The sequence below is a fragment of the Lithobates pipiens genome, unplaced genomic scaffold (genome assembly GCF_037356315.1).
Source record: "Lithobates pipiens isolate NorthernLeopardFrog02 unplaced genomic scaffold, aLitPip1_a1.2 Scaffold_1, whole genome shotgun sequence".
NCBI lineage: Eukaryota > Metazoa > Chordata > Amphibia > Anura > Ranidae > Lithobates > Lithobates pipiens.
Window position 1 is genome coordinate 87704980 of NW_027507685.1, and position 22102 is coordinate 87727081.

Genomic DNA, 22102 nt, shown 5'->3' on the forward strand with positions numbered 1-22102 from the left:
GGTAAGCAGGGTTACCATTAGAAGTTGTGGGGGTTCCATACAGCCTACCTGTCAGGGCTTCCCTCATACAGCCTGCCTGACATATAGAAAAAGAGGCCAGAATTTAATGGTCAGCAGCCATGGCACATAAAATGACTCCATTGCTCGAAAAATAGTCCCCTCTCTGTCCCTGGCCCCTGCTGCTCAACTGATGGGGCCTGGGGAACTTTTATGTAAACCACTGGGAGCCACAAACTGTGGCATTACCGTTCATGCACCCAAAGGTTTTTCAAAAAAGTCCCTTCTCTGCCGCTGGACTTCCTGTTGAACTTATTGGGCCCAGCGCAGGTATAGAGGGGCTGGCTGGATCTACTACCACCCCCCCACCCCCCATTCCTTGCTCTTTTGAAAAAGTAGATGTTGTGATTGATCCAGAGTGCACCTAGACTGAAGATAATGGAGGTGGACCCAGGGGTTGATTTACTAAAGGCAATTAGGCTGTGCACTGTAAAGTGCAGGTGCAGTTGTTCCAGGACTTAGTAAATGAGGTAAGGCTTAACTTAACTTAACTTAACTTTAAAGAATACACAATCACGTGCAAGGAAAAATTTTCACTTGCACATGATTGGGGGATGGAAGTTAGCAGAGCTTCTGCACATGTACTAAGCTTTGGAGCAACTGCTCTTGCTCTTGGAAAATGTGTACCACTCAGGCTACTAGGGAAAGCAATTCTGTGTCCACCACTGTGAGTGCAGACCAGGGAAGGAGTTTGTCTTGGCTCCAAAAAACTTGAGCAAAGGATGGATCCCTTGAACCTGCACATCAATGAAGTTGCGCTGGTATTGGAATAAATGGCCTTGGCTCCCTCTAGGCCATGCCCCCAATGTGTTTCACCCCGCCCCCCGGAGCTTAATCATGGGGAGATGATTAAGCTCTGAGGAGTGGAGTGAAACATGTTGGGGGTGCCATTTGTTCCAATACATTGATGTGCTACTTCAAAGGATTCATCCTTTGCTCAATAGTTTGAGGCCTTGCTCAGAAAACATGATTGACACTCAATTTTCTATCAATAAAAAGGCAATATAAGACTCAGGGGGCACTAAAAGGGACATCAGTTAAAGGATATCTGTACTAAAGTACATGTTTAGTACTCCTCAATAAGTACATAATAATTCTTTTTTATATTTAGAAATGTGGTCTATTTCATACCTGCAAACCGTAGCCACACCCAGGTTGCCCAGACAATGGAATAACAAAATGGAAGAATTGAGCCAAATCTTCGACCCCCTTGGACATCGATTCTGCAAATGTATAGTTGTATAATAGCACCAGGTATAAGGACCCAGGGAATTGATAAATGTGCTTGGATTGAGTAGTTTAAAGAACTCTGGATAGCAGCAAGGGCAGCTAAACCATTGCACATGTAGAAGAGAGGGTCCGAAGAGAGAGAGCTGATATTTTCCTTGACCGTTAGCTCCTGTCCCGGCTTCTTTAGACACTGTCTGCCCCATAGCAGCACTTTCTGGAGCTTGGCACTTGATATCACTATGTCTCCAATGGGTATCAGAACTTTCTCCGCTATGGAATTTACAAGGCTGGCAAACATTGTGTAAAGGGAGACCAGGGTAAACAAACTGCAAGTCACTCCGAAGAATATATAGTAAGCTTGGCTTGGGATTTGCTGAATGGTGGACACAGTTATGAGAGCAAATGCAACATTATGTGCTACTTCAAGGGTGTCCTTATTTAGTGATAAAAAGCAGAACACACAAGCTGAAGCCAGGAAGAACCAGTCACCAACCAGTAGCTGTCTGCTATCTGAGACCTTTGTAGAGGTGAGGACAACTGTGGCAGTAAACTCTTCCCATGACTTGACCAGCCAGAAGATAGAGTGGAAAGCAAACTTTGTGGCATGGTAGACGTCATCCCTCAGATAACTGTAGTAACTGGAAAGCAGCTGAGACAGGACATTGATGCTGATCCAGATGGCACCTACATAAAAAGTCTTCATATAACCAAAGCAGTAGAATGCCATGATGAAAGGAGAGATGGTGTCACAGAGGTTGCCCAGGGCCATTGGCTCAGCATATTTTGTATTTTTCTTTTTCTCTTCTCCTGTGGCCTTAGAAGTTTTCCGATTGGCAGATCCAAAAAGTAGGACGTTAAAGAGGGCATTGCCGAAGCCTGGAAGCACATATCTCTGGGTGATGCCTTTGAGCAGTAGGGCTGCTGCTCCGTAAAGTCCACACAACACTATGATCAGTTCAAGCACACCAGAGACCACCAAAGCCCACCGACTGAACAGGCCCACCGCCTCAAAAATCAGTGTTAGTGTTAGCGCTCCAAACACAAAAGGCATGATATAGTTAACTGTTGCTGAGCAGAAAGCCAGAATAAATGCAATTATGATGTAAGAGACAAGCCCAGCCACTGCACTCTCTTGCACTGGAATCTGAGGAAAGGCTGGCACTACTGAACTGTTCTGAGTGTTTGATTCTGTACCAACAATGATACGGGTAGCACCATAGCTGCTCCACAATGCAGAGAAGGCTATGAAGGCTGTACCACCTAGATGGTCATACTTTCTGAAAGACAGGAATCCGGCAATGAGCTGGGTGATACCACCAATCAATATCAGATGGACACCTATAAAAATTAAGATGAGAAATATCAATAATTTTCCACTTCTTTATTACAGAAATATACACTATATTACCAAAAGTATTGGGACACCTGCCTTTACACGCACATGAACTTTAATGGCATCCCATTCTTAGTCCGTAGGGTTCAATATTGAGTTGGCCCACCCTTTGCCACTATATCAGTTTCAACTCTTCTGGGAAGGCTTTCCACAAGGTTTAGGAGTGTGTCTATGGGAATGTTTGACCATTCTGCCAGAAGAACAGGCACTGATGTGGACAAGAAGGCCTGGCTTGCAGTCTCTGCTCTAATTCATCCCAAAGGTGTTCTATCGGGTTGAGGTTAGGACTCTGTGCATGCCAATCAAGTTCCTACACCCCAAACTCGCTCATCCATGTCTTTATGGACCTTGCTTGGTCCACTGGTCCAAATAATTTGGTAGAGGCGGGATTATGGTGTGGGGTTGTTTTTCAGGGGTTGGGCTTGGCCCCCTAATTTCAGTGAAGGAAACCCTTAAGGCATTAGCATAACAAGCCATTTTGAACAATTTCATGGTCTCAACTTTGTGAGAACAGGTTGGGGTTGGCTCTTTCCTATTCCGACATGGCTGCACACCAGTGCACAAAGCAAGGCCCATAAACACATGTATGTGTGAGTTTGTGGTGGAGGAACTTGACTGTCCTGACCTCAAACTGAGAGAACACCTTTGGGATGAAATAGAGACTGACCTCACAAATGGAAGAATAGTCAAACAATTCCCATAGACACTCCTAAACCTTGTGGACAGCCTTCCCAGAAGAGTTGAAGCTGTTAAAGCTTCACAGGGTGGGCCAACTCGATAATAAACCCTACGGATTAAGACTGGGATGACATTAAAGTTCACGTGCGTGTAAAAAGGCAGTTGTCCCAATACTTTTGATAATATAGCGTATATGGGCAAACTGGCATGACCTTATATTTACCTGCAAGGATATTTTCCACTCCGCCAATGGCAACTGAGGTGTTGAAGAGAGAAAAATTTTGCATACAAACGAGGAAAGCACTGACAGCATTGGCAAGTAGTCCCAGCGCCGCTGGCTCGCTGTAGAACACAGCAGGAAATCCCTCCATTATGGAGACTTCACAAAAAGGACTTGTCAAGAACTGTAATGTACAGTCCAAAATATATATTTACTCAGAGTTGCTTCTACACCAAATTGGGGTTCCTGAAAAGAGATTAGATGTCATTGGTTTTACCACTCAGGTCTTTGAAGTTTCTCATATATTCAGGTCATGGTATACAGCCAGTAGTAGTTTGTTGCATCCAACTAGACTTTTTTCTGTAATGTCAAAGACCAGGGGTATTAAATAAAAATTCACGGAGGTCTGATCACTAAATTTTCTTCCAGCAGAGATCCAAATCGCATGTTTGTGTGTTGACTCAGGTCCTTCACATCACAGCCCCCCCTTCCTCTTACATCGGAATCCAGTTCTTACATCCTCAGTCCCATTGAATATCACAATCCCCCCTTCCCAGCAGTGTCCTCTTTCACCCCCTTCACATCACCCCTCCACAGTAGTGTCCTCTGCCTCTCCTCTTTCATATAACCCCTCCCCCCACAATGGTGCCCTCTGCCCCTTCACATCACCACCTAATAGGTATCCTCTGCCTTCCTTCACAGTGGCGTCTTCTGTCCTCTTTGCAGCTCTGCCCCTCCTCCCCCCACAGTGGTGTCCTCTGTTTCCACCTTCATATCACAGCCCCATAGTTCTGTTCCCCACTTTACATCACAGCCCCTGCAGCTTTGCCCCCTCACTTCACATTGTAGGCCCCCCTGCAGCTCTGCCCTCTCCTACCTTTACTCAGGTGTACAACAGAGCATAGAGCTGAAGTCAGAACAATTTTGGATAGAGGGCAGAAGCTAGAGCTGCCAAAAATAAGTTTTCCGATTTACAAGTTGATGATTGGTTGCTAGGACCACCTTGCATCCCAGCAATCAATCACGGGCTGGTTGACTTGAAAAGTTAACGCCAGTAGCTCTTGCTCTCTGTCCAGAATGGTTCTGCCTCCAGCTCTCTGTTCTGCTGTGATAATGACAGTGGCAGACACTGGGGGAAGAACCAGCTGCTAAATGGTGGGACTGTGGTGGTCTGAATGGGACAGTGTCCGGATCGCGGCCTGCCATTTAGTGATGTCTGTAATAGACCAAACATTGACCATCCAAGTAGCATCTTCTGCTCTAGTGAACGTCAAGAGCATACCTCAGAATTTATAACCGCATTAGTAACTTAGTTATTTATCTTTTCAATGGACCCTTTCCAAGGGTGTTTTTTACAATGTTGTGGGTTAGCACAACATTCGTCATTAGCTTGTTCTAGTAGCCTGATGAAGGGGGAGCTGCAGCCCTCAAAGTGCAATGGCTTTGTAAACAATCTTTAATTGGAATAAATCTGGACCTGAATATTTCTTAGCTTGGTGCAACAAAAGACACATTTTCCATTCGTAAAATGTATGTAAAGTATTTTTTTAGTTCTGCATGGTTAAGACTCCAGTCAGGTTTTTTCTTTCCTTTCGCAATCTTGTGTTCCATTAGGGAGAATTCCCTTCACTTTTCTTGTCAAAGACACAACAGGAAGTACGATGGAATCTTTTCAAAGTAGGGGGGAAATCCCTTCTTAGGTTTTTATTTTTTAAAAGAACAGATGACTCCTTTGCAAAATTGACCCTCACGTCTATAATTTTCCGTAATGGTGACAAAGGACACCAGGATAAATAGAGAGGGTGAACCTCTCCACCGTAGTTATAGATACCAATAAAAACCTGACAGGGATTTTCACACTTCCATATAAGCTAGTATTCAATCATATAAGTCAATGGTGGTCAACTTTCTAAACATAAAGGTCCTCAATCATGACCCAGAACATGGCCAAAGGACGAACATAATGTTTCATTGGATGTAATACTATATATTACAGAAAACTGTCAGACTGCAGACACACTGCAAGAGATAGGCAGCCCATAGATGATTCGATTTTCTTTAAATAAAATGACTCAATTCCCTCAATTCAGTGCTGGTGGGGGAATGCCTCCTGCAGAGCTTTTGTGTTCAGCCTTCCCGGCTTCACATACCAAAAATCCGACAGGCTGGTTGTACATCCATCAATCAACTTGGGTACAATCAGCCTGCCCATACATGGATCGAAATTCAGCAGGGACCACCCAAATTTCTATTCAAGTATGGCCACCTATTGTTGGAGACTGAGGATATGCTTCAGGATCTGGTAATAGGCTGTGAAAAAAAGTTACATGGGGCATGGAATTGGTTTGGGCTTGAGTCCTGAAGTCCAGAAGTTAGATGTCATTGCTGGGGCAATGAGTCACCGGTGGGGTATTCCAAAACCCTGCACACAAAGAGGTAGGGATCCTTCTGACATCATTGAGCTGATATGGTCGCCTGGCCATATAGGGTCAATGTCAATGACCTTGCATGGCCATATTAAGTCAATGTCAATGACCACCCATGGCCATTTTGGGTCAATGTCATTGATAGCAATAAAGGCTAATTTCTGGCTTTGGAGTAAGCTAAAGCCATCCCTACTACCCCCACTATTACAGACCTTTTACAAAGCAATGCTTCTTCATTTCTGCGTCCTACTTTAAAAATTACTTGAAAAATCCATTATAAAAGTTCAAAGGACCAAAAAAACTAAAATAAGAAGAGGGATGGACCACACAAAAGTAAGAAAGTGTAAAAGGAACAAACCAAACCAAATAACTGCTAAGAATATTCTTCCTTCACTGTCCTGCAGGGGCTCTAAGAGCTGCAATATAACTGCTAAAGGGACCCCTGGTCATGGGTTTGGCATTAGGGATCTAAGTGATCTATGTTTTTTATATAAAAAGCATTTGCAGAATATCAGATCTTCACTGATATTATTTGAAATGAAGAATCCCTAAACTGTGAGGATCATATTTATGTGTGGCCTTCATCATGCCTTTTCAATACTCACTTTCATAGAGGTCTACATCATTCTTTACCCTTATTCACTCACTGTTAAAATCTGTACACCGTAGAAATAAAGATAAAGATATTAACTAAATTGATAAAAAGTTAACTTTGGTGGTACTTTTCTAGAGAAGAGTTTTAGCTGGATTTGCATTTGCACTAGTTTGAATTTCGGTAAACACTTTTCATTGTAAGTACGTTCTCTTTTTATAATCATTTATGGGGTCAAATTGACATTCTTTTCCAATCGCAGTGAGAAGAAAATTTGAAGGAGGAAGATGGAGATTTTTTTTCTCGAGTGTAAAAATTTCTAACAGCGTATGTGGATTTTATTTGATCCATTCACTCCGACATTCAATATTGGAAGCAAACAAAATCTTGAACTACATTCAAATGACATTTGAATGTACTGAGAATGTTTATACAAATTTTAATTTTAAATTCGAATAGCTTTATACCGATATGTGACCTTTATCTACCCATTGGAACAAGACTTAGATACTGTTTACCATCATTTAGGCAAACTTCCATACTGCAAACTCACATCTTCACAGGTCTTGGAGTAAGACATTAGGAAACTACCACAAGCTGTTCCTAGTGCACTTCAGGTGTATACGCTATATTATGTAATATCTTTATGTTCTTTATGATGTTGAGATAAATTAGTATATTACTATCTCTGTGTTGAAAGAAGAAAAAAAAAAAAGAAATACAAATAAAAAAAAATAAGAATCTATTTACTTATCAACATCTAACATCTATCAATACCAAGACTCTGATGGTTCAACTCAGTTTCAATAATAAGAGACTTACCTGCTTGGAAGAAGCTGCTCTGTGCTCTGAGATGACAGAGTGTCTGCTGGTGACAGCTTTATAGCAAGTGATACCTCCCAGGGCGGGGACCTCTTTTCTCGATTACTGTTGAGAATTTCCACAGTGTTTCACAATGTTAACCAGGTAAATTTTAGTATACTGGTTTCCTTATTCTTCTGCATTCTTGTGAATAATGACATCACCTCTATCTGATACCAATACTGGCTTTGTCCCTGTTTTATTGTCATTGTTACAAAAAAAGAACTAAAAAAAAAATCTGTTGAGATGTCACAACTAGAATGAATCAGTCCTCCTGTTTCAGGCTTGTTTTTGGGCATTGACTATCTAGGAATATCACCTGAGCTGGCCAAACTGCTTTTATCATTTTTTTTTTACCAAAATATTTATTTTTAAAATATATACTGGTTAAAACACTGACAGTATTTTTTTTTCTCATTGCCCTTTTGGGGAGATTCCCTTTCACTTTCTACCCTAACGACACAAAAAGGTGTAAAAAAGGGGAAATATGTTGTTAAACCAGTGCCATCGGTTAATAGTTCTTGTAATGTAAAAAGTTGAGTTTTTATGACTTTTTCTGTCTCATTGACAATGGTCACCAGGACAAATAGAGAGGGTGAATTTCCGCAATAGGGACACAGACAATTAGAAAAAATAAATAAATAATAATAAATATTTTTATGTTCGTATATATATACAGTGGTGTGAAAAAGTGTTTGCCCCCTTCCTCATTTCCTGTTCCTTTGCATGTTTGTCACACTTAAGTGTTTCGGAACATCAAACCAATTTAAACAATAGTCAAGGACAACACAAGTAAACACAAAATGCAATTTGTAAATGAAGGTGTTTATTATTAAAGGTGAAAAAAAATCCAAACCATCATGGCCCTGTGTGAAAAAGTGATTGCCCCCCTTGTTAAAACATACTATAACTGTGGTTGTCCACACCTGAGTTCAATTTCTCTAGCCACACCCAGGCCTGATTATTGCCACACCTGTTCACAATCAAGGCATCACTTAAATAGGAGCTGCTTGACACAGTAAGGTCCACCAGAAGATCCTTAAAAGCTACACATCATGCCGAGACCCAAAGAAATTCAGGAACAATTGAGAAAGAAAGTAATTGAGATCTATCAGTCTGGAAAGGGTTATAAAGCCATTTCCAAAGCTTTGGGAATCCAGCGAACCACAGTGAGAGCCATTATCCACAAATGGCGAAGACATGGAACAGTGGTGAACCTTCCCAGGAGTGGCCGGCCGCCCAAAATTACCCCAAGAGCGCAGCGACGACTCATCCAAGAGGTCACAAAAGACCCCACAACAACGTCCAAGGAATTGCAGGCCTCACTTGCCTCAGTTAAGGTCAGCGTTCATGCCTCCACCATCAGGAAAAGACTGGGCAAAAATGGCCTGCATGGCAGAGTTCCAAGGAGAAAACCACTGCTGAGCAAAAAGAACATCAAAGCTCGTCTCAATTTCTCCACAACACATCTTGATGATCCCCAAGACTTTTGGGACAACATTCTGTGGACCGATGAGACAAAAGTGGAACTCTTTGGAAGGTGTGTGTCCAAGTATATCTGGCGTAGAAGGAACACTGCATTTCATAAAAAGAACATTATACCAACAGTAAAATATGGTGGTGGTAGTGTGATGGTCTGGGGCTATTTTGCTGCTTCAGGACCTGGAAGACTTGCCGTGATAAAAGGAACTATGAATTCTGCTGTCTACCAAGAAATCCTGAAGGAGAATGTCCGACCATCTGTTCGTGTACTCAAGCTGAAACGAACTTGGGTTCTGCAGCAGGACAATGATCCTAAACACACCAGCAAGTCCACCACCGAATGGCTGAAGAAAAACAAAATGAAGACTTTGGAGTGGCCTAGCCAAAGTCCTGACCTGAATCCTATTGAGATGTTGTGGTATGACCTTAAAAAGGCCGTTAATGCTCGAAAACCCTCTAATGTAACTGAATTAGGACAATTCTGCAAAGATGAGTGGGCCAAAATTCCTCCAGGACGCTGTAAAAGCCTCATTGCACGTTATCGCAAACGCTTGGTTGCAGTTGTTCCTTTTAAGGGTGGCCCAACCAGTTATTAGGTTTAGGGGGCAATCACTTTTTCACACAGGGCCATGATGGTTTGGATTTTTTTTCACCTTTAATAATAAACACCTTCATTTACAAATTGCATTTTGTGTTTACTTGTGTTGTCCTTGACTATTGTTTAAATTGGTTTGATGTTCCGAAACACTTAAGTGTGACAAACATGCAAAGGAACAGGAAATGAGGAAGGGGGCAAACACTTTTTCCCACCACTGTATATATATATATATATATATATATATATATATATATATATATATATATATATATATATATATATATATATATATATATATATATAATAAATTGTGTAGGTACAATGCTGTGAAACAAAATTGGCGTCCTTTTTTCCCCACAAATAGAGCTTTCTTTTGGTGGTATTTGATCACCTGCGGTTTTTATTTTTTTGCGCTATAAACAAAAATAGAGAGCTAATTTTGAAAAAAATGCTATTTTTTTACTTTTTGCTATAATAAATATCCCCAAAAAATATATAAAAAAACATTTTTTTCCTCAGTTTAGACTGATACGTATTCTTCCTCATATTTTTGGTAAAGAAAAAAATCGCAATTAGTGCAAAATTAGGTTTGCGCAAAAGTTATAGCGTTTACAAAATAGGGGATAGTTTTATAGCATTTTGTATTAATATTTTTTTTTTACTAGTAATGGCGGCGATCAGCGATTTTTATTGTGACTGCTATATTATGGCAGACATATCGCACATTTTTTTATACATTTCTGGGACCATTGTCATTTATACAGCAATCAGGGCTATTTAAATGCACTGATTTCTGTGTAAATGACACTGGCAGTGAAGGAGTTAACCACTAGGGGGCGGGGAGGCGTTATGTGTGACATGTGTGTGTTTTTTTTCACTGTTGGGGGCGTGGCTTGGCATGTGACATCACTGATCGTCTTTCCCTAGAACAGGGAACAGATGATCGGTGACAGCCACACTAGGAAGCACGGGGAGAGGCCTCTCCTCATTCTTCAGCTCTGTGACCCAATCACGGGACACCAGCGGCGATTGGGTCCGCGGGTCCAGTGGCCACAGAGCTCAGGACCGGGTCGTGAGTGCGCCACCGGCAGAACGCGTGCGACCCATTGGCTGGGCATTTAAAGAGCCACGTACAGGTACGTGATTGTGCCCAGCCATGCCATTCTGCCGACATAAATGTGCAGAAGGCGGTCCTTAAGCGGTTAATGATTCAGATCATCAAACACATTTTATTATTACACAAAGCTAACCCGAGTAAATAAAAAATGCAGTTTTTAAATGATGGTTTCATTTATTAAGGCAAAAAAGCTGTCCAAACCTGCCTGGCTTTATGTGAAAAAGTAATTGCCCCCTAAACCTAATAACTGGTTGTGCCACCCTTGGCGGCAAATACAAGAATCAAGCATTTGTGATAACCGGCAATGAGTCTTTCACATTGCTGTGGAGCAATTTTGGCCCACCCTTCTTTGCAGACTTGTTTTAATTCAGCCACATTGGAACGTTTTCCAGCATGAACGGCCTGTGTAAGGTCATGACACAGCATCTCAATTTGGATTTAAGCCTGGGCTTTGACTATGCCACTCCAAAACTTAATTTTGCTTTATCTGAACCATTTTGAGGTGGACTTGCTGTTGTGTTTCGGATCACTGTCCTGCTGCATAACCCAAGTGCAATTGAGCTTGAGGTCACAAACTGATGGCCTGACAGTCTCCTTTAGGATTTTTATGGTAGAGCTCAGAATTCATGGTTCCATCAATTATGGTAAGTCACCCAGTTCCTGAAGCTCCAAAGCAGCCCCAGACCATCATGCTACCACCACCATGTCTGACTGTTGGTATGACGTTCTTGTTATGAAATGTTGTATTCGTTTTATGCCAGATATAACAGGACGCACACCTTCCAAAAAGTAAAATTTTTGTATCATCAGTCCACAGATTAGTCTTGGGGATAATCTAGAAGTTTTTTGGTAAATGTGAGATGAGCCTTTGTGTTCTTTTTGGTCAGCAGTGGTTTTGGCTGGGGAACTCTCCCATGGATGACATTTTTTCCCAGTCCCTTATTGTTGAATCATAAACACTGACCTTACCTGAGGCAAGTGAGGCCTACAGTCCTTTAGATTTTGTTCCTGGTTGTTTTATGACCTCCCGGATGAGTGGTCGTTGTGCTCTTGGAGTCATTTTGGTTAACCACTCCTGGGAAGGTTCACCACCCTTCCAAGTTTTCTCCATTTGTGGATAATGGCTCTCACTATGGTTGACTGGCGTTCCAATGATTTGGAAATGGATTTGTAATTCTTAGATCACGGCATGATGTGTGGCTTTTTGAGTTATTTTAGTGTGGTTCACTTTGTTATACCGCTTCTATTTAATAGATTTTTTGATTTAACAGGTCTGACAGTAATGAGGCCAGTATGTGGCAAGTGAAATTTAACTCGACTTTCCAAAAAATTGTGGTTCAGCATGGGAGGGGGCAATTACTTTTTCACATGGGGCCGGGCAGGTTTGAACAGCTTTTTTCCCTTAATAAATTAAATAATAATTTAAAAACTCATCTTGGATTTACTCGGGTTATCTTTGTGTAATATTAAAATTTGTTTGATGATCTGAATCACTTAAGTGTGATAAATCTGCAAAAAAATTAAAAAATCAGGAAGGGGGCAAATATTTTTTTCATAGCACTGTATGTGTATATATATATATATATATATATATCAGGTAACATTGGGGGATGTTTAACTCAGTGGCAGATGCCTTTCAGTAAGTTCACAGCGAACAGGAACTTTCGTTTAAGGGCATGGTAGCTAGAGGTCGACCGATATATCGGCCGCCCGATATTTGCCGTTTTTTAAATAATCGGCATCGGCCGATTGTGCTGATAAAAAGCCGATTTAGAACTACAGCGGGACTTTGAAATGACTTCTGTATAGAAGTCAGTGCAAGTTGACTGAGTCGTCATAGCAACCCTTTCCTCCTCTCTGGGCAGGCTGCCAAGAAAAGAACAAAATGATACAATGTTTACACTTGAATGAATGAAGTCATCTCAGTGTGTAGAAGTTCTCAGTTTAACCATTTAAATCTTTTCTGACACTTGTTGCTTACAAGTAAAAATCCTGTATTTTCTGCCAGAAAATCACTTAGACCCCCCAAAAATTATATATATTTTTTTAGCAGAGATCCTAGGGAATAAAATAGCGGTTGTTGCAATATTTTATGTCACACAGCATTTGCACAGAGGTCTTTCAAATGCATTTTTTTGGAAAAAAAATACACCATTTAAAAAATAAAAATAAAATAAAAACAGTAAAGTTAGCCCATTTTTTATTTTTTTTGTCCAAAAGTTTTGACTACCTGATTTTATTTAATATATTAGTTTTTTTTTTTTTTTTTTTTAATCTAAATCATACATACAAGTAAACTGATTGGAGGTTTGTTTTGTTTAATAAATGTTTAAATGTAAGCAATTTTCTGTATCACTTATGAAGGCCGCTTTCACACTGGAGCGGGCAGGCGTTGATGGTAAAATGCAAGTTTTAGCGGCTCTTTACCATCATTTTAGCGGTGCTATTTGGCTGCTAGTGGGGCACATATAACCCAGCTAGCGGCCAAGGAAGAGGTTAAATGCGCCCATGAAGCACCGCTGCCAAATCGCATTGCATGCGCTTCGGCAGTGGTGCCCATTCATATCAATGGGCAGGAGTGGTGGAGGAGCGGTATACACCACTCCAAACGTGCTGCTTGCAGGACTTTTTTTTTTTTAAGATCCTGCCAGCGCATCGCCTCAGTGTGAAAGCACTCTGTCTTTCACGCAGACTGCAGGGGAGCCATTTTGAGGGCACTTTACATGCGCTATTTTTAGCCCAAAAGCGCCTTAAAAAACGCCCCAGTGGGAAAGGGGTGTTAGATCAAGGGGGATTAAAAATAAATAAAATAAAATCGGCCTAACATATCGGCCCAAAAAAAATCGGCATCATATATCGGCTATCGGCCGCCATGATTTCTAAATATCGGCATCGGCATCGGCCAGAGAAAAACCCATATCGGTCGACCTCTAATGGTAGCCCACTTTTATTAAAAAGGAACAACAAAGTTCATACATGCACTTGGTTGCCCACACAGGGGTTCTTCTGCCAAAAAAAAAATACATGAAAAATGCCAAGCCACCTGGCTCTCTTCAGCAGCACTGCCACCTAGGCTTTACAATTCAGCCCTTTTGGCCATATAGCAGGGTTCCCGCACAACTACTGTACCTCTTTTCAGCTTCCTTGCTGCTCAGGCCTTTCACTTCATTTGTCTCAGATGCGCACAGCTTTAACACACACAGTGTCTATCTAGAAAGCAGCCCCTCACTGCTCTGATCCTCAGACTTGGGTCTCTGGCTTTCTCTAGTGCACACCTGGACTCTCTGGACTCTCTGGACTCTCTGGACTCTCTGGACTCTCTGGACTCTCTGGACTCTCTGGACTCTCTGGACTCTCTGGACTCTCTGGACTCTCTGGACTCTCTGGACTCTCTGGACTCTCTGGACTCTCTGGACTCTCTGGACTCTCTGGAGACCTCCTGTCTCTCTGGGTGGAGCCCAGAACCCTAATCCTAACTTTGCTATAAGCCCAGGACCCACCTGCTCAATCAACCAGCCAGACTCCTGGCTGTTCCAAAAACCCGGTCCCAGGATTGGAGATTTAGTCCCACCCATAACACTATGGAATCTCCGGGCTCCAGGTCCCAAACTGGATTTTTTTTAAACGATGAGGAAACTGAAAAGCCAGTTTCCTCTCAAACAAACAACTCCCCTGGAGCCCCTCAACCTGCCTGGTTGAGAACTGCATCCTTCCGCTGGTGGGGTACCATACTACCACTATATATATATATATATATATATATATATATATATATATATATGTATATATATATATATATATATATATAGTATGTATGTATATAGTATACATATACATTTTTTTGGATTAATCTATTTACTGTGTATACACTGTCTAATAGATAAAATACAATTTTAACACACCTTAGACATACAGTATATCTATTTTTTACATTTATTTTTCCAATTGCAACCCATCTATACTCTATATATACATTTTCTATGATACTCAATGTGCAAATTTTACACATACTGTAATATCATTGTTTTGTCATTGCTTTTATTAACCACTTGCCGACCAGCGCACGACGATGTACGTCGACAGAATGGCACGGGCAAATGGCAAATGGCACAGGCAAATGGGCGTACATGTACGTCCCTTTAAATTTGCCGCCCTGCCATCGGGAGCACGCCGCCGGCGGCGCACTCCCGCGCTGGTCGGGACCCCCGTGAGTCCGGTCGCGGGACCTGCGGACTCGATCGCCGCGGGCATACCCGTGATCGTCTCACGGAGCGGCCAAATGAAGAAATGCCATTGTAAACAGCATTTCTCCATTCTGCCTAGCAACTAGTGACGCTGATCTCTGCTCCATGTGATTGGAGCAGAGATCAGTGTCACTAAATGAAAACCCAACCCCCCCACAGTTAGTAACACACCCCTAGGAACACTTAACCCCTACACTGCCACCCACTGGTTAACCCCTTCACTGCCAGTGTCATTTACACAAGAATCACTGCATTTATATAGCAGTGATTACTGTATAAATGACAATGGTCCCAAAAATGTGTCAAAAATGTCCGATGGGTCCCCCACAATGTCGCAATCACAATAAAAATCGCTGATCGCCGCCATTACTAGTAAAAAAAAAAATAATAAAAAATTATTAATAAAAATGCTATAAAACTATCCCTATTTTGTAAACGCTATAACTTTTGCCCAAACCAATCAATAATCGCTTATTGCGATTTTTTTTACCAAAAATATGTAGAAGAATACGTATCGGCCTAAACTGAGGGAAAAAAATGTTTTTTTTATATATTTTTGGGGGATATTTATTATAACAAAAAGTAAAAAATAATGCGTTTTTTTTCAAAATTGTCGCTCTATTTTTGTTTATAGCGCAAAAAATAAAAACCGCAGGGGTGATCAAATACCACCAAAAGAAAGCTCTATTTGTGGGAAAAAAAGGACGTCAATTTTGTTTGGGAGCCACGTCGCACGACCGCGCAATTGTCAGTTAAAGCGACGCAGTGCCGAATCGCAAAAAGTGGTTTGGTCTTTGACCAGCAAATTGGTCCGGTCTGAAAGTGGTTAATATATATTTCTGGTCCAGATCAATAGGGTTAATTTTCTTAAATGTCTAGTTTAGACTCTTCATTGGGCTATTTTGCTTTCCTGGCCCTACCTCATGGCAGCACACAAAGGGGTTAATTCCTACTCTGGAACCCACAGGACCGCCTCTCCCTAATTAAATAAAAGACAGCCCCTCCCCAACTGAAGTGTTCTTCTTGTGCTCCAGGCCACCTGTTGATTCCAGTTGGTAAGTACTGTACTTTAGTTTCTGCAAGTATACTCTATACTCCCTACTGCACCTACCCCTCCAGGTTCAGCCTCTCCTGGAGTTGGAAGACCCAGGATATCTGAAGTAAACCTTCCTGAAACTGGGTGCGCTGTGTGCCAGGCCATGAGCAATTTTGCTTAAACGGCATTGATATTGTACAGGTGTGCTCAGTGCCTGGACACGGTTATCTAGAGCCCAGAGCGAGCATGCCAGATTTTGCCTCCTCCCCAAGAGGTATGAGAATTATGTGTCAGCAAAACCCCCTCTCCCACCCAAAATTATTGAGCACTTATCTGCATGCTTACCCACAATCATACATTTCCCCTACTCCCAGTACAAATACACCCCCCTACTGAAATCACCCCTCCCTGAACAATTTGTGGCCTCCCCCATCCCCCCAGCTTAAATCCTCTCTCTCCCCATATGCCCCAGCATGAATACCTCCCCCCCCAAAATAATACCCCTACTTGCACAAATCCTCTCCCCTAACTTTGAATACCCCCCAGCATAAATTCCCCTCCCCAATCCCCCACCCTAGCACAACCCCCCCCCAATTTCCCCTTCTAGCACTTACGCCCAATCATCCCTATTAGTAGAAATCTCCTCCCCTAAAACATTTTCCCTATTAGCAGAAATCCCTTCAACCCTTTACCATATCACTTTTTCTAGCACAAATCCCCCATCTTAGCACAAATCCCCTTCTCCCTCCCAACACAAATCCCCTCAAATCACCTATCCTAGCACACTTCCACAAATTTCCCTTCCTAGAACAACTCTTACCCCCTGCCGCCCCCCAAATTTCCTCCCATTGCATGACTGTGCAAATGTCAGTAAAGTAACGCAGTGCTGGATAGCAATAAAAAGCCTGATCATGAAGAGGGGTAAATCTTCTGGAGGTCAAGTGGTTTATGATTTTCTCCATATTTTTTTGTGCAGATTTGAGCTCACCACACCTATCAGTGGCACAGAAGACTAGGGAAAGGTATGAGGGGGTAACGTGGGATATGTTTTTAAAAGAGTGCTCAAGGAGAGCAAAGTATGGCGTTTTGCATTATTTTAGGAACAAAAGACCTAAACGCAAACACTCCAGAAAACACAAGACCCGCCATCGGTCATCTCCCGACCAGGACAATCTGCCTTCCTCAGATTCTCACACAAGGCGGCATTCATGTTCCCTAAGCAGCTCATGTGACAATGGCACATGTGTTTATAATAGAACAATAGGAAATGCCTTGCCCAGCTTAGGGTTCATGTTGGACTTGCATGCAGTCTGCAGTGGCGGGAAAATTAATTGACAATAGATAAGTAAGTGGATGCGCACATTTCAAAGCCAATATTTAGGATGCTGTAGTGGGAAGTATGCAGTAAATAGCCAAGCATATTTTTGATTTCAATCTCTTTGGTCCCTTTAGTACCCAGGCCCAACCACCACCAAAGGCATGTAGGTATTTCCAAATGTGAAAAAGCAAAGGCCTTCATTTCCCATAATGATAGAATGTAAAGAGCTTACTGATGAAGAATAGGAGAAACCAATTTATAGTATAGTCCAGGTTCTCTGAAGCTGAATTTGAATACTTTGGCCACTTAATGCTATGGTCCATGAGGTCATGAAGAGTCGGACACTACTAAAAAACTGAACAACAACAGGTTCTCTATGCTTTATACAATGAAGATGGCTGATGCATGTTTAAGCGACGCTCTTCCAGGGGTAGTTGGGGCTCTCCAGCATCTGTCGCATCAAGTGTCTGTGCCACTGCCTTTTAATAACTCAGTTACCATTAGGGAATCGCATCAACAGTGTTTACTATGAATTCCAAAGGTTTAGTTCATACCAGTGCAGTGCGTTCCAGTACAGTCATCTAAAATATAACATGTTGCATTTTTTCTGTATGGAACGCATCCAGGGCTGGACTGGGACAGAAATTTGGCCCTGGACTTCATCCAGACCGGCCCACTTACATTTTGAGTGTCCCATCAGCACTCCCTTACATCAGAGTGTCCCATCAGCAGCCCCCTTACATCAGAGTGTCCCATCACCAGCCCCCTTACATCAGACTGTCCCATCACCAGCCCCCTTACATCAGACTGTCCCATCAGCACCCCCTTACATCAGACTGTCCCATCACCAGCCCCTTACATCAGACTGTCCCATCAGCACCCCCTTACATCAGAGTGGCCCACTAAGCCATCGGCCCACCGGGAAACTCCCGGTAGTCCCGATGGCCAGTACATGCCTGAACGCATCTGGAACATGGCAAAACACATTGAAAAAGCACCAGAACACTTTAAAAATGCTCATGCAGAAAGACATCCTCATCTCAGAAATTGCGGTGACCTGGGCCTCAGATTTTAGAGAGTCTACACTGTGGCCTATCGACCAGCCACAACATTTACTTCAATGCTTGAAGCATTAAGAAATGGCCTTCAATTCAAAATGGAACCTGTAGGATTTGACACGGTTCTGGAAGAGTTTCACAGCGTCTGTCATTTCAGCCAATCAGGTTACAGGTAACAGACCCGAGCACCTGATTGGCGGGGAGGTGATAGTAAAAGTGTTAAGTGTCAGTGTCAGTGTTAGGAAAGCAAATATTCATTCACTTTTCTAATACAGCTGTGTGAACTATGAGCGCCAAGCAAGGTGCTCGCTGTTTACCTTTTTTGATGCCTATTAGAGCCTACGGCTCTAATCAGGTGTTTCGAAAACACCCCCCATCTCTGTAATTCAGGTGCCCGGTGCCCGAAAAAGGGGCTGGGCACCTGAATAGGGGGTGGCAGCGGCGGCCATGGATAGTTTCATGCAATGCATGAATATATCTATTGGTGATAGAGGGGTGGCTGGAGAGAGGTGACGGCCTGGCGTTTATGGACGCACTGCCACTGGTGGAATACCAGAGGCATCTGCGATCTGCGGTGGCCAGATGTCACTTCTAGTTCTAGTGTCTGCCTTTTTTAGAATTGGCACAGCACCAAGGATCTTTTTGAAGATCTTGTTGGCAATAGTGGCGGCAAATAGTTTTCAGCAATAAGGCTCTACCCCTACATGGACGAGATATTGATCTTCGCATGTTCAAGTTAGGAGCTGGCAAAGCATCACAAACTTGTCCTAGAAGTCCTTTCCAAGTTCGGTTGGCTAGCGAGCAAACAGGGAAGGCAGTTAACTCTTAAACTTCTCAATCAATGGAAGATCTTACAGTAATTTTGATGCACTAAAAAGTGAAGTGCTTTTTCAAAACTTCAACATTTACAAAATTTAAATTTGCATATGAAGAGTCATGGAGACATCATTTAACCACTTGCCGACCGCCGCACGACGATGTACGTCGACAGAATGGCACGGGCAGGCATATGGGCGTACATGTACGTCCCTGCATTCCCGCGGGTGGGGGGCCCGATCGGGCCCCCCCCGGTGCCTGCGGCGGTCGGTTTTCGTTCAGAAGCGATCCGGGATGAGGGGGCGGCCATTCATTCATGGCCACCCCCTCTCAATCGCTCCTGACGAATGGAAGTGAGGCGTGACATCACTTCCTCTCCTGTAATGTAAACACAGGAGAGGAAGTGATGTAATCTCTCCTCCGTGTCGGTATTTTTCGTTCCGGCACCGAGGAGAGAGGATCGGTGAGTTGCACCAACACGACACTTCACAGTAGAACATGCCAGGCACACTCACACCCCCCCTTCACCCCCCGATCACCCCCCCAATCACCCCTGCCCCCCCAGTCACAGTGACACCAATAGCATTTTTTTTTTTTTGCATTGGTGTCATTTGTGACTGTAATAACTGTTAGGGCAGTTAGGGTTAGCCCCCTTTAGCTCTAGGGTACCCCCCTAACCCCCCCAATAAAGGTTTAACCCCGTGATCACCCCCCGTCGCCAGTGTCACTAAGGCTGGGTTCACATTGCAGCGGTTTATGATAACGGATGTGATTCGCACCGCACTGCAGTGCAAATCACATCCGATCTCTGTGCGATTCGAGTTCAGCCATACTGAATTCGCGCCGCACCCGCCGCAAATTCGCAGGGGACCCTTTTTTTGGTCCGCAGCAGAATCGGATCGCATAGGTGTTCACACCATGCGATCCGAGTTTGCAGATCGCACTGCGATATGCGAACTGATCTGGGGGTGTCATTAACATTTCACTGACACTCCCAGCAGTTCGCATAGGGCAGTGTGAACTGCCGCCGAGAGGCATGCGATGCGGGAACCCGCCGCGGATTCGTGGCGTTCCCGCATCGCTCCAGTGTGAACCCAGCCTAATAAGCGATCGTTTTTCTGATCGCTGTATTAGTGTCACAGGTGACAATAGTTAGGCAGGTAGGTATTTAGGTTCGCCGCAGCTTTTTATAGCGCCAGGGACCCCCATATACTACCGCATAAAGCCCCCTGATTGCCCCCTAGTTAACCCTTTCACCAGTGATCACCATATAACTGTTACAGGTGACGCTGGTTGGTTAGTTATTTTTTTATAGTTTCAGGGCACCCGCCATTTATTACCTAATAAAGGTTTAACCCCCTGATCACCCGGCGGGTGTCATTTGTGACTGTAATAACTGTTAGGGCAGTTAGGGTTAGCCGCCTTTAGTTCTAAGGTACCCCCCTAACCCCCCCAATAAAGGTTTAACCCCGTGATCACCCCCCGTCGCCAGTGTCACTAAGGCTGGGTTCACATTGCAGTGGTTTATGAGAACGGATGTGATTCGCACCGCACTGCAGTGCAAATCACATCCGATCTCTGTGCGATTCGAGTTCAGCCATACAGATAGTATGGCTGAATTCGCGTCGCACCCGCCGCACCCGCCGCAAACTCGCACGGGACCCTTTTTTTGGTCCGCAGCAGAATCGGATCGCATGGGTGTTCACACCATGCGATCCGAGTTTGCAGATCGCACTGCGATATGCGAACTGATCTGGGGGTGTCATTAACATTTCACTGACACTCCCAGCAGTTCGCATAGGGCAGTGTGAACTGCCGCCGGGAGGCATGCGATGCGGGAACCCGCCACGGATTCGTGGCGTTCCCGCATCGCTCCAGTGTGAACCCAGCCTAATAAGCGATCGTTTTTCTGATTGCTGTATTAGTGTCACAGGTGACACTAGTTAGGCAGGTAGGTATTTAGGTTCGCCGCAGCTTTTTATAGCGCCAGGGACCCCCATATACTACTGCATAAAGCCCCCTGATTGCCCCCTAGTTAACCCTTTCACCAGTGATCACCATATAACTGTTACAGGTGACGCTGGTTGGTTAGTTATTTTTTTATAGTTTCAGGGCACCCGCCATTTATTACCTAGTCTCACTAGTGTACCCCTAAATTTAGGGGTGTCTACTTTCCAAAATGGGGTCATTTGGGGGGGGGTTTGTGCCATCTTGGCATTTTATGGCCTTCAAAACTGTAACGCCCTTAGAAAGCCTGAAGGCGGTGCTTGGTTTTCGGGACCCCGTACGCGGCTAGGCTCCCAAAAAGTCCCACATATGTGGTATCCCCGTACTCAAGAGAAGCAGCAGAATTTATTTTGGGGTGTCATTTCACATATGCCCATGGCATGCGTGAGCAATATATCATTTAGTGACAACTTTGTGAAAAAATAAAATAAAATAAAAAAGTTTGTAATTTTCCCGCAACTTGTGGCAAAATATAAAATATTCCATGGACTCAACATGCCTCTCAGCAAATAGCTTGGGGTGTCTACTTTCTAAAATGGGGTCATTTGTGGGGGTTTTGTGCCATCTTGGCATTTTATGGCCTTCAAAACTGTAATAGGTAGTGAGGAGTGAAGTCAAATATTTACTCCCTTAGAAAACCTGAAGGCGGTTCTTGGCTTTCGGGGCCCCGTACGCGGCTAGGCTCCCAAAAAATCCCACACATGTGGTATCCCCGTACTCAGGAGAAGCAGCAGAATTTATTTTGGGGTGTCATTTCACATATGCCCATGGCATGTGTGAGCAATATATCATTTAGTGACAACTTTGTGAAAAAAAAAAATAAAAAAAAATTAAAGTTTGTAATTTTCCCGCAACTTGTGGCAAAATATAAAATATTCCATGGACTCAACATGCCTCTCAGCAAATAGCTTGGGGTGTCTACTTTCTAAAATGGGGTCATTTGTGGGGGTTTTGTGCCATCTTGGCATT

General features: G+C 43.2%; 1 protein-coding gene across 4 annotated transcripts in view; it reads right to left on the reverse strand.

Moving 5' to 3' along the window:
* The window catches only part of LOC143942968 (uncharacterized), a 189136-nt gene that overhangs the window by 46208 nt on the left and 120826 nt on the right, over nt 1-22102 (reverse strand). For 3 of the 4 annotated variants that reach the window (XM_077464696.1, XM_077464615.1, XM_077464457.1), the window contains exons 2-3: nt 3582-3824; nt 1189-2625 (exon numbers count right to left, since the gene is read on the reverse strand). In XM_077464696.1, coding sequence (XP_077320822.1) covers nt 1189-2625; nt 3582-3729 — 1585 coding nt within the window. In that variant the 5' untranslated portion in view covers nt 3730-3824. Of the gene's footprint in view, nt 1-1188; nt 2626-3581; nt 3825-7418; nt 7514-22102 lie in introns of those variants that run through there. The other variant, XM_077464534.1, reaches the window with a different exon arrangement.